Below are 12,210 nucleotides of genomic sequence, written 5' to 3'. Positions count from 1 at the left end.
GTCTACATCAGTGGGTGCTTCTCATTTCTTACTTGTGCATCCTCCCTTTCTTTATTCGCATCTTAGCTTCACCCCTCACTCATGACTCCTCAGGAAGCTTCCTCACTCCTCGTTCCTCACCTCCTCATGGTACAATTTGAGAATTAAGATATCATTCAAGATGGCTGAGTCCGATTGATTTCCGGGTCACAGGCTGGAGGATCGAGGAAAAGAGGAAGCATCAATTTGAGTATTGAGAAGCACCCAGTGTTTCTGAACTCCAGTCCTGGGGACCAGCCTAACAGAATGTTTTAGAAAACTCACTAATTAAAACCTGATTCAGCTCATCAGTCTTTTGAATAGACTAGAGAGACATCTAAAACATTCTAGGAGGTGGGTCCTAGGGAGAGAAACACTGGTCGACATGATCTATAAACTTGTATAACTAATATTGGGCCGAGGGTACCATTTGGGAAAGAATGAGAACATTGTATTGTAGTTTCACCTGGAGTCTGGTTGGTAAAATTGTCTGTTTTCAGGATCAGGACTTTAAGCTGATGGACTGGTACAGCAACAAAATGAAGAGCTGACCGTAGACCTTGTGACCTCTCTGAATCTTGAGATGTCATTTTCTTGGGGACATCAATGTTCATATCTTGAGCATGCTGAATAAAATATGAGCCACTCTTTTCCTTTGAAAGAGAACAATGAGGTGTAGGTATTTAAGATGTCCGGGTTGATGTTTAAGACTTGTCTAGTCTCGTAACAAGAGCTATGAAGTGACCTTCTTGGTCTTGTCCACAACTTGCCTTAGTTCTCTAATGCATGTGACAGGCCTGTCTGGTGTCCAGTCAAGACTACTGCAGCAAACTTCCAGCTCCTCAAATAGGGATGTCTTTGGATTATCCTGAGTGAAGACGGCCAGTCTGAGTATGCAACTCTTAAGCCCTTCTAAAGATCCGACATTGACCACCAAGTTCTGTTTATAGAGTCCGGAGCTAAGGTTGTAATCTTGGGCAGATATAACCAGAGGTCCAGGGCAAAGTGGGGGAAGCCTAACCTGGATAGTCACTTCTTCTAGATGATGGACTACACCAGTAATACCAACTAAGGATAGAGTCAGTGTGTTCTGTGTTGAAGAGAAGGTCAGGGTGAAGTGCAAGAAGGGATCTGAGGTCTTACTGCAAGAATTTGAGCCATAGTTGGGTAATAAAGGTTCTTCCTGTAGTAGGCCTCGAGTTTGAAGTTGAGAGAGGGTGCAAGGTGATTGTAGGTTAGGAATAGTGAGCCTTCTGTGTTCACTGAATGAGTAACTATCCCCAGCCACAGTGCAGTGGCGTTCCAGAACCTTCCGGGTCTTCGCGAGAAAACTACGTCTTGGTAAAGAGGGGAGAGAGGAGCGGCCACTGGCCATGGGCTTGTATGGAGAAGAGGAGACAGCTGGAGAACTGAGTCGTCTCATTTGGAAGCATGACGTCTGCTTGTTAACTTCCGAGAAAGCGGTGAACTCTTCATCTGATGGTGTAGAGCCCTCAAAAGCAGATGGGTAGTCTAGAACCTCTCCTTCCAGCTGCTCATACTGCAATTTGGTAAATGTGGTTCCAGATGAAGGGGAGGAACTTAATGCCACAGTCACATGATCCACAGAATCAGGAGGAGGGGGAGTCATCACAGTCTTTTCGTCTTTATGTGGTTTGTGTCTGGTTTTTAACCAACAAATTACACAGCCCAGGATAAGGGATAAACACAGGACCACCAAACCCACACTCAACAGAATCTGTAGGTGGACTGAAGAGACAGAGGCTGGTTAGAACAGCATTTTAATCCGAAACTATCATTGTAAATGACAGAACAACTGTTAAGTCGTAATCCGCAAACAACGGAAACAATTTAATCCGCATAAAATCAGTGTTCAGTAACAGAATGGTAACAAACCAGACATGAACTGCAGTACTTAAATTTGAAATCTAAGTAATCTAAATAATGGTTGGTTTCTCAGACCGAATGGACACCTACTTGTTCACAACTTTCCTGGCAAACACACCCAAGTATTATATAGTTTGCTTAGAGGTTAGGTCTACCATACCTTCAAGTTGCTTTGTGAAAAGCACCTGCACCAGCAGCCAGAGAAATAAGAGAACAATGATTCCCTCGATCATTCCCTTACAGCTAAACATTAGCACAGACTGCCACACAGGTTCCCCAGAGTTCTCCTCCTCCTCAGTAGGCATGATGACCAAGGAACGCCACAGCTTCTCACCGCATCTTCACCTTCTGGAGTAACATCACGTATCTTCACAGGGGTGACTTCAGAACTGTGAACTCCACTCCATCTCTATGCATCTCTAGAGTTGAACAACTCTGGTTTCTGTCAAATGTTCTACAAGACACTAATGTCCTTTTCTAAATTGAAGTCAGAACCGAATTTTGTCGAGTGTTTCTTTTGTCAAGATGCTTTAAGATGAACCTTGAACCTGTTTCCCAATTTAGATCAGGTGTATAATACCATCCACCAAGTTGTCCGAAGCAATTTTCTGTATGATTAAATTCCAAATTGTCGTTCAGTCTAAATAAAATCCAATTTATTCTGCTTGTGGTCTTTCCTCTCCTACATCTGTCTTTTAGTTATATCCAGAGCAGTAATCCTCTCCACTGACTCCTGTGGTGAGAGACTAAGATGAGTTTAGAGGGGTGGTCCAGCTCAGGACAGGGGCGGGACACGCCAGAGATGGGATAGACAATACACTGGTGACGGGTCAAGGACAACCATGCCATGTGTCCCACACTGTGCCTATTAAAGGCATCAACGGAACAATCCCATCCTACCACCCCCACAAAACAGCATCTGTCACATCCACTGCGATTTCTGCACACAATGAAAACGTCGTAGTTAATGTCAATTGCTGTTTTAAGCAGATACAAAGTAAATATGCATTTCATTATTACATGCACTTTCCACTCGTCAATCTTATGAGGATTACGAAGGCACGCTGTTTGATTTCAAAAGCATAATAATAATGTACTGCCTCTTGGTGTCTTGTGACATGAACTGCATCTTTCCTTAAAACTGATTTCAATGTGTACAACCATTCATTGTGATAAATTTATTTAATTAAGAAAATGAAGCCTTTAAGAACCATTTTTTGCAATTTTACATTTTCATGACTTCTGTCAAGAGTAATTTGTTTGAATTTTTCTTTACTTTGAATTACTTTTTATAGACTGTATGAATAAAAATTGGGGTAAATGCAATGTTTACATTTAAATATGCAAAAATAAACCAAAATAAAATAAAACTAATATGACCATGATGCATGACTGCAATTAACTTCAGATAATCCAAAAAGAGTAATAATATCCTACACAAAGAGTAAGAAAAAACTCACCACAAAAACACAAAAATCTTGCATCAGATCAGACTTTAATTTCATTGTGTACAGTTGCATGTGTCTATACAGTGAGGTCATCAAAGAGGATAACAAACACATGGTCTTTGGTTTTCAGCTATGCAATTATCTGAAGAATATAGAAATTAAAACAGAAGAAACTAAAAGTGTCTGTATCCCAGCAGGTCCCAGGGTCAAGCAAATGCAGGATTTTAAACGGCTAAAAAGCTAATAGTTAACGAGGCTAAATCAGCATGGGTACATGAACATAACCAGCCAACAAGCCTCGATTGCTACTGGAAGTTTATTGGAAGAACAGTTGGAAAGACAGTTTAAGCAATAATAATCAATACTTCATGGATATGAGATCTAACTCTTATAATAATCTCATCTTACACTCCAGTATTAACGTTCTGCCTTTCACCATCTTTACATTTCTGAGGTATTTTGCTAATTCATTACCTGAGATGTTTTTTGCATTAAAATCAGCAGAACTTCTGAGGTAATTCAGTGATGCAGCCAGTTGAACTACATCCGAGGTAAATCCTGACTGAGGTAGCTATTTCAGTCCCACACTGACCGAGTTATATCTAGTGTCATTCGTTTCAGAAATGAGACTGTCTAGGTTCTGAAGTTAAAATTTGTGAAAAAAAAAAAAAAAAAAAAAAAGATTTCCTGAGAAACTCGCTTTCCAATATGGAAAGATATGAGGTCTGAAGTTCAACAATAATAAAAAAAAAAAAAACATCCAATCTTCTTTTGACTTGAATGTTATCCTGCTTTTCTGTGACCTGGTTTGTTTTAAAAGGAACTCGTATGCGCACCAGAGTAGAAGAATAGTACATTAATCAGGGCCCTTATTTATGAGCCTGTACATGATCGTCCAACGCACAGAAATGATTGACATGTGCGACACTAACTGTGCATGTCGACATCATTTCTTTTCAACCATACATTGTCTTGTGTCTGAGGTAGAGAAAAATCTTTCAACCAAACTGTTGCCGGTAAATATGTCTTAATAATAACAAAAAACCAAAACCTGTCAGCTGCGCACACTGTAAAAAGTGATCAGTTGACTTGACTTAAAAAAGGGAGAAAACCCCTTCCCTTAAAATTAAGTAAATAAACCATGCGTAACTGAAAAAATTAAGTTATGTGGAATTGTCAAGTTCACATAACTTAATTTTTTCAATTATGTGCAACTTAAAAAAAAAGAGGAAAGCCCGTTGCCTTAAAATTAAGTCAACTGATCACTTTTTACAGTGTAAAATGCAATCAAACTCAAAACTCTTTTTCAAATCATATTAATATTTCTTTATCTAGAAGCTAAAAAAACAACGGAAATAGAAAACAAAAAAATCAAGTAAATACAATTTAAAAAAGAAAAAATATATGTGACCCCTTTTCTTACTGAAACGACTTTGCAACACTAGATGGGGATTGTAGCCTGCTTTTAAAATCCATCAAATTAGACAGAAAAACAACAACACAGCAGTATCATAATCGATCCTGAGTCTTTTAAATTCACTGCAGATGAGGTCAATTCAGCAAACTTTAAATAAGAGAATTAATAGACAGCAAAAAAGAAAGTGTCAACCACAACCTCACAGATGTGACTTTGGCAGAAGTAGATTTGATCATGCCGTGATTGCTTTGCAGATCTTTGTGAGAGAATGACTATGGGTGTGGAAAGGCATGATTACGCGATCACCGAAGTGTGTACGCTGAGGTATTCTGTTGAATCGAACATGTCTAAAAACCTTCTCAGTCCTGAGAAAACATCTTGAGGAAAAGAGCAGGTGGGGTCCGTGATGAGCTTTAACAGCTGATGAGTTTGTAAAAGTGTATGTGTGTGGTCCTCCCTTCACTGGAAGGAAAACACAGCTGCGAGCTTGTGCAGGAGGCAGACTGTGATTTGCTAGACCGCCTCTAGAGGGCAGAGCGACTCGTGCCGCTCCAGAGGATAGACTAGTTAAGGGTGGACTGATGGTACAGGGAGCTGACGATTAGGTTAGGGTGACCCGCCTGTGGCCGGGTCCACCGAGTCAGGACCCTTTGAGGAGGAAGAGGAGGAGGAAGAGGGGATACCGGGACTGAGGGTGGAGGTCTGGCCTGGGAACATGGCTGTGACAGCGGTGGGAGCAGCTCCAGACTTCTGGGCATATAAGGATCCTGTACAGAGTATTAAAAGCAATTTACTTCATACAGGAATACTTCAGTATTATACATTACTGTTTCAAAGTTGGGAGTCATTAACATTTATTTGTTGAATTTTTTTATTATGTTACACAAGATTTTATTTTCAAATAAATGCTGTTATTTTTTTAACTTTCTATTCATCAAAGAATCCTGGAAATCACAATGTTTCTTGAGCAGCAAATCATCATATTCAAATGATTTCTGAAGGATCATGTGACACTGAAGACTGGAGTAATGATGCTGAAAATTCAGCTTTGCATCACAGGAATTAAATGTATTAAAACTAGAGGTGGGCATAGATTATTTTTTTTAATCTAGATTAATCTAGATTAATTTTGAAATTAATCTAGATTAATCTAGATTAAAATGGCTCATTTGAATTCTGCCGAAGGCATTCAGAATATGTGTGCTACCCAAATAATGACTATAAAAGTAAGTCTTTGAGAACGGGTTTCTCTGGCCAGGTGGCGCATTAGACCAGGGGCTCATTTCCTGTTTCCAAAATGCATCACAAACTGCTTGAGAAAGCTGTTCTACTCATAGACTGTAAAAGGTTACTACTGTACTGTTACCGTCCGTAGGCAACATTAGGTAGGCCTATGTTATTATCAACTACTATAGGCTATCAATTAGGGATGGGCGATATGGCCTAAAATCCATATTGTGATATACATTGCAGCCCCTTGCGATAACGATATTATAATAAAACCATTTCAGAACAGGTTACACAGACCCTGCTAAACAACTGCTAAATGTTTTTTTTTTTTTTGAAAGGGTGCATGTAGTTTTGAGAACATATATTGTGCAAAACTGTAAGTATACAACATAATTTTGCAGATAAATAAAATTTAAGTACACTAGCTGCAGAGACTTTTAGGTCTAATGTTTATTATGGCTTGGAGCTTATAAAACCCCAAATTTAAAATTAGAATATTCTAACTGATGTCTTTTCAGTTAAAAAGAAACACAACAACGATTCTTTAAATCGGGCGCAGACAGAGATTATGTTCTACACCACTCAGATATATTGGGAGTAATACGCGCGCGCTGGTATTCAGTGATATGTTTCGTTTTGAATTTGAGGTGGTAGAACGGATTAGTCGTGTGTTAACTTACCGAACGGTTACACCACACAGTCTACGTCGGACGGCTTAAATCCGAACCAAGTCCAAATAATGGATGTTGCACCGATCTTTTACACCAGCTTTCACTTTCAGCCGTGTTTACTTAAGATGACGACGAATATGATGCGTTGCAGCCGGGTGTACCTCGCGGCCGCGGGTAGATTGCGTCATCATAGCTTGTGTAGCTTGAGCCATCTCCCAACCCAACTTGGAGAATAGATTAACGGCGATATTTTTTTTATCGCGCGATAAGAGTCTCGCGTTAACGCCGATAATGGCCCACCACTCAAAACAATTTTTTACATATATATAATTTCACAATATTACTGTTTTACTGTATTTTTAATTAAATAAATACAACCTTGAACAAGAAATTTCTTTCAAAAACATTATTCAAAAACTTTTAAACTTTACCTTTAAAATTAGAAAATTAAAAATACCTCTATTTTTTATTTTAAATTTAGGTAAATTTACATTTAGCAGACACTTATTTAAAGCAAATTTGGATAAAAGCAAAGTTAGGGTGGCCTTTCTCTGAAATCCCAAGTTTTTTTTTTTTACTATATTGCTTCAAATAAGTGTATAATGAGCTATATCAAACGTACATTAGTACTACAATATAATACTTTTATGATATAGAATACTTGTAGGTTTATTGAAACTTTGTGGATCCTTATGGAAATATTCATGGAGATATCCTCAAGGCAAGTATAAATAAATTAATAAATAAATAAATCAGAATAAAATGAATTAAACAGCCAAGATCTACAAGCGTTTTAAAATATTAAATTTGTAACCCGAGTGTGCTAGTAACTATCAGAATGTAAAAAAAAAAAAACTAATACAAAGGATTTTCTGAGGAGCCAGCCCAATCAGTGGAAAGGGGGTCTTGGAGTAACCCGAGGTTAAGTGCCTTTAACAATATTGGACAATCCCACACGTGTATAAATACAATAATACACACCTGAGTAAATAACTCCGTTGACCTCCACAGACACAGTAATGCTAGCAGAGCCATTAGAAGAAATGCTGAGAGACAGGTCCTGCTTGTCCTCTGAAAACAAGATACAAATGTCAATGACACACTCAGTAAGTCACTGTAGATATTTTGGATGAAAACGCTGATGTACTCACCGCGGGTGCTGGTGTTGTTCATCCGCAGGTGGGCTGGGTTCACCTGTGACGCCATGGCCAGCAGGTTTTGTTGGAAAGCCTGCTGCAGGAGCTTCTGCTGTTCCTCTGCCAGACGGGCCATCTTCCTCTCGGGCCCCTCCACCACGGCGGGTCCCGCGCTCACCACTCCGACACCCATGCCGGTCTCCAGCCTCTCCCTCAGCTGCTCCAGTGTGGCGGCACGTGCCAGCTGCTGCTGATGCCCGAGAGCCAGCGCCAGACGACCAGGCAACATGGAGGCTGGACCGTCCTCTGGGACTGAGGAGAGGCCACAAAAATGTTCAACTCAATCTGTTACTATATCACATCCATAATGTTAATCAGGATGATATAATCCCTCCACACCAACAGGAAATGCACTGTACTTCCATAGTGAGATGCAGATAGATAGAGATCTATCTCTCTCTATCTCTTTCTCGATTCTCTGATTGGTGGATATTTCTTTGCAGAATCATGGGTAATGTAGTTTTTCCACCTGGAATTCCACTGTCAAGAAAGGTAGGTTTAAATAATGCTGGCCGATGACTTCCACAAAAGCAGATACCATCGATTAACAACCCTGAAGCTCATTGTTGGTCTGTCTTTAAATGTTTTATAAGTTATTGTTTAACATGAATTGGAGAAAATGAATTGGATTTTACTTCCAGACCATGATTGTAGCACTCTTTTGAGCCAGACCTGAATGCTAGGTTGCTAAAATGCTACTTGCTAGGACGCCTAAATGGGTATTTCGCTATTGACTAACAATAGAGTCAATTCAAACTTTAGTTATTTGGTAAGTTTTTGGGAACTTTTCATCAGCCAGCAGGAAGTTATGAAGCAGGATGTTTTGACATGAACATAGGTCCCTGCATTACACATCAAGGCAAGCGCTTCATTTAATGCGGCCCCTGAGGTTCGTCTCTGTCAGTAGGCCCTCACAGGAAAACACAGCCCCTTAATGGCCGATCATTTCCCCAATCAGGCCAGGAAACCTGCTCCATTTCCTACATACACTTCCTACTTGGGTTTGTTTCTATTCCACATCGAGGTGGCATTATGTAAAGGTGTGGAGATTGAAGAATAGAATGCAATGAAATGCATTTCGGTCAACAGCAAAACTAGCCTAGAAATCTAGACGCACCTTAGCGGCAGCAAAATGTATTTTGCAGCCAGGGTAGTCTAGCAACTCTCGTTGACTTTTGGAGCTGTAAAAACCTAAATTGGGTCAGGCCAATCACATCGTGTATAGAGTAGGCGGGGCGGGCTTAACATATGACGACAGAGTTGCGACGGTTCCCTGCTACTTGAAAACAAAGAATGACGGCTGCTGCTGGAGAACAGTCTTTCGAATCAGCTTTGTCCGCGACTCTGGAGGACTTGGAGTTAAGTTTTTCTTTGAGAAAAGAGCAAAGAACGGCACTTAAGTCATTCTTAAAAAAGGAAGATGTGTTCGTAGTTTTGCCGGCCAGATTCAAAAGTTGAATCTATCAACTAACGTTAGCTCCGCTGTTGGGAAAACGCTCTGGTTGGTTGAAGCGCTGTCCTATTGCGTGCAGAGGGAATTTGAAAGACAGACGTTTATCCCGCCCCTCGGATTGAGCCGTGTCTATGGTGAGTTGCCAGACCTAACATCTTGATGAAAAACCAATTAAATTAAAATTTCACTGTATGACTAGAATATTAGTAGTGAATCTGAATGAATCCAATATTCAAAATACATTCAGATTCTGAAACTTCCATTTTTGTGAACCCTAAATGTCCAATATTCATTTTTTTTCTTCAAAACTTGTCACTGGCACTACCGCCATTTTCGCATCAACGACTTATCTAAAAAGAAATCTAACATATACCAAAAGAGCTTTTTTAGCAAATATTTAGTAAATATTCTAACGTGGGTAAACATACGCACGTTCATAAGACGGAAAACGTATGAAAACATACACATCACGGCACTGCGCATGTGCACAACATATTTTCAAATACAATTGATCTGCCAAATGAATAAATGTCATCAGATTTAAGCTTTTACATGCTTAATATTTTCCTATGGACCCTTTTCACATTCCCAGGTTCTCAGAAGCGGAAGTCGTCATAGCTGAGTAGGTTCCGTATTTCTTGACTTTTTTGTGATAGAAGTGAAATTTGGACAGAAATGTATTAATTTGCTACAGGAGAATGCATAAAAAAATTAAACAATATATGGAATGTGTGTTATTTTTGGTACAGCGCCTGAACAAAATCTCATATGAACTTCAATCTTTGTGATATCAACTTCAAAATTGGAACACAACTTGGTTTTAGATATATGGCTTTTTTATTTTACAGTAAATTTAAACTTCCATGAATTTTCATACTCATTTTTGAATCCAATTGATCTGCTACATGAATAAATGTAAATGTGGTTGGATTCAAACGGGTTAATTGGGATCGAGCTCAGTCTGACCTGAGGTGTTTACATGAAGGCTTTTCACTCCAATTGATCCATGAATATGATTATAAAAAGATTATTTGGGTGCACATAAACACACCTAGTGACATTCAATAAGAACGTGATTCTCCTTCTCACCACTGGTGCGTGCAAATAAACCAAATGTTTATGTTGATGTGTAATATTTTCCTTGGACTAAACGGATAATCATTCCAGCTCAGGTCAACAAAAAACAAATTTCAATGATCTTATTAAGAAGACTGCGCACCTGTGGCTTTCTTCAGGGCGGGGCTGGGGGCGGCCTGCAGTCCGTTGTGTCCCGTGGCGGGCAGGTGCATTTTAAGAGGAGAGAGGAGGTGAGGGGCTGAGGCACTGGGAGAAGGGGAAAAGCGATACAGGCTGTTGCTGTACCCGGGGCGACGGCCCTCCCTGCGGTTACTGTCGATGGCCGCCTGCAGCTCTCCAGGGGAGCTCAGACCCTTCTTGTCGCACTCGTATGGATACAGGTACTTCATATACCTGCCACAGAAGATCAAAAACTGTCAGCATGTACGTGACTTTAGAGATGTTAGAGACCTTGATGGTGTGTTGGCCGTGTACATGGAAAGCGTCAGGAGATCTTACTGTGTGCGGAGGGTGAAGGCGGCGCTGGTGATGGAGGTGGGCAGGTTCAGGCCTTTGGTGATCTCTCTCCAGATCTTCTTGTTTATCACCTCCACCAGACCTCCCTTCTCAGTCACCAGCTTATACAGCATGTACAGATCCAACACCTGTTTGGCCATGATGGGGATTCGATTCACAGGTGTACCTGGAGGAGACAGAACAGACAGGAGCCTTTGTTTAAATATTCTGCATGATGGATCACATCAAACCAGCTGAGAAAAAAGAGTTGGTTGAGTGTTTTCAGGATTAGTTTAGACTCAACTTGACTTCATAATTAATACACATTTTGTGTGTGTGCTGGGCTGATCAAGACAGCAACTGCCGGAAAGATGGGCCGTACTGGTGGGAAGACAGACAATTATGTGACAAAACTAAAATTATGTTGTCATCAAGACAGTAACAGTGCTGATGAAGATGATGTGAAGAGAGGGGCCACTGATGGTAAATGTTTGGTTGAACTTAAATAAATTATGATATTTCGCTATTGTAAAGTAGAATGTACTAAGCAAACTGAGATCAATTAAAAAAAATAGATTAAAACTTTATTTAAGGAATAACCACAATTTGTCTTCAATGTTTTAATTTTAAAAGTAAACCGCTGTTGTTCAGCACTTTGTTAGCCAAAAAAAAAAAAGTAAAATGATTGTTACATTTTCATTTGATTACATTTGAAAAGCTTAATTAAATTTATGACTTTATTTTATTACCACTGTTTTTGCTAATACATTTGTATGAAATTAAATTTAGACTAATTTCATATAACATTTAATATGGCCATGTTATTGTTACAATACATGATTAAATTGTTAACATTTTATGAACTCCTAAAATGAATGAATTTCATGAATTTTATTACTTCGACATTTTTGGATAACAAAAATTGTATTAAACCAACAAAACAGACTCCAGAAAAAATAAAACTGAAAACACAGAATTTGGGGAAAATAAAACGGATTTAATGGGGCCCTAGAAATGTTATTTAAACTTTTAATAAATAGTTGTTACAGTTTCATAATTTCTATTAATTAGCCATTCTTTTTGATCATTCAAATTTAACCAAACCATTAAAACAGAATGAACGAAAACGGAATCTAGAAGCAAAATGGTGGAATTTGGGAAAAATAAAATGGATTTCATAGGCCCTGTACTGTAGGAAGTAATGGGATTTATTAAGGCCGTAACGAATGAAAGTATGACGGGTAAACTGTGGAAAGTGATGGGTAAATCAACACAGTAACTATGGTCAGATATAGGCTAATGAAAGGCAGCTATGGGA

At 39.3% G+C, this 12,210-nt stretch overlaps 1 protein-coding gene across 1 annotated transcript in view; it reads right to left on the bottom strand.

Moving 5' to 3' along the window:
• Window positions 1-3,385: 3,385 nt before the first annotated feature.
• arid3b (AT-rich interactive domain 3B) overlaps window positions 3,386-12,210 on the bottom strand; it is a 34,470-nt gene continuing 25,645 nt past the window's right edge. Inside the window, exons 5-9 of the mRNA XM_081355547.1 lie at window positions 10,896-11,079; window positions 10,540-10,790; window positions 7,823-8,119; window positions 7,653-7,742; window positions 3,386-5,537 (exon numbers count right to left, since the gene is read on the bottom strand). Of these exons, the coding sequence (XP_081211673.1) occupies window positions 5,377-5,537; window positions 7,653-7,742; window positions 7,823-8,119; window positions 10,540-10,790; window positions 10,896-11,079 (983 nt within the window). The 3' untranslated portion in view covers window positions 3,386-5,376. The remainder of the gene's footprint in view (window positions 5,538-7,652; window positions 7,743-7,822; window positions 8,120-10,539; window positions 10,791-10,895; window positions 11,080-12,210) is intronic.

The sequence above is a fragment of the Scardinius erythrophthalmus genome (assembly GCF_964197995.2).
Source record: "Scardinius erythrophthalmus genome assembly, chromosome: 24".
NCBI classification, from domain to species: Eukaryota; Metazoa; Chordata; class Actinopteri; order Cypriniformes; family Leuciscidae; genus Scardinius; species Scardinius erythrophthalmus.
The sequence above is the reverse complement of the archived record's forward strand: the minus strand, read 5'-3'. Positions and strand labels throughout refer to the sequence as shown.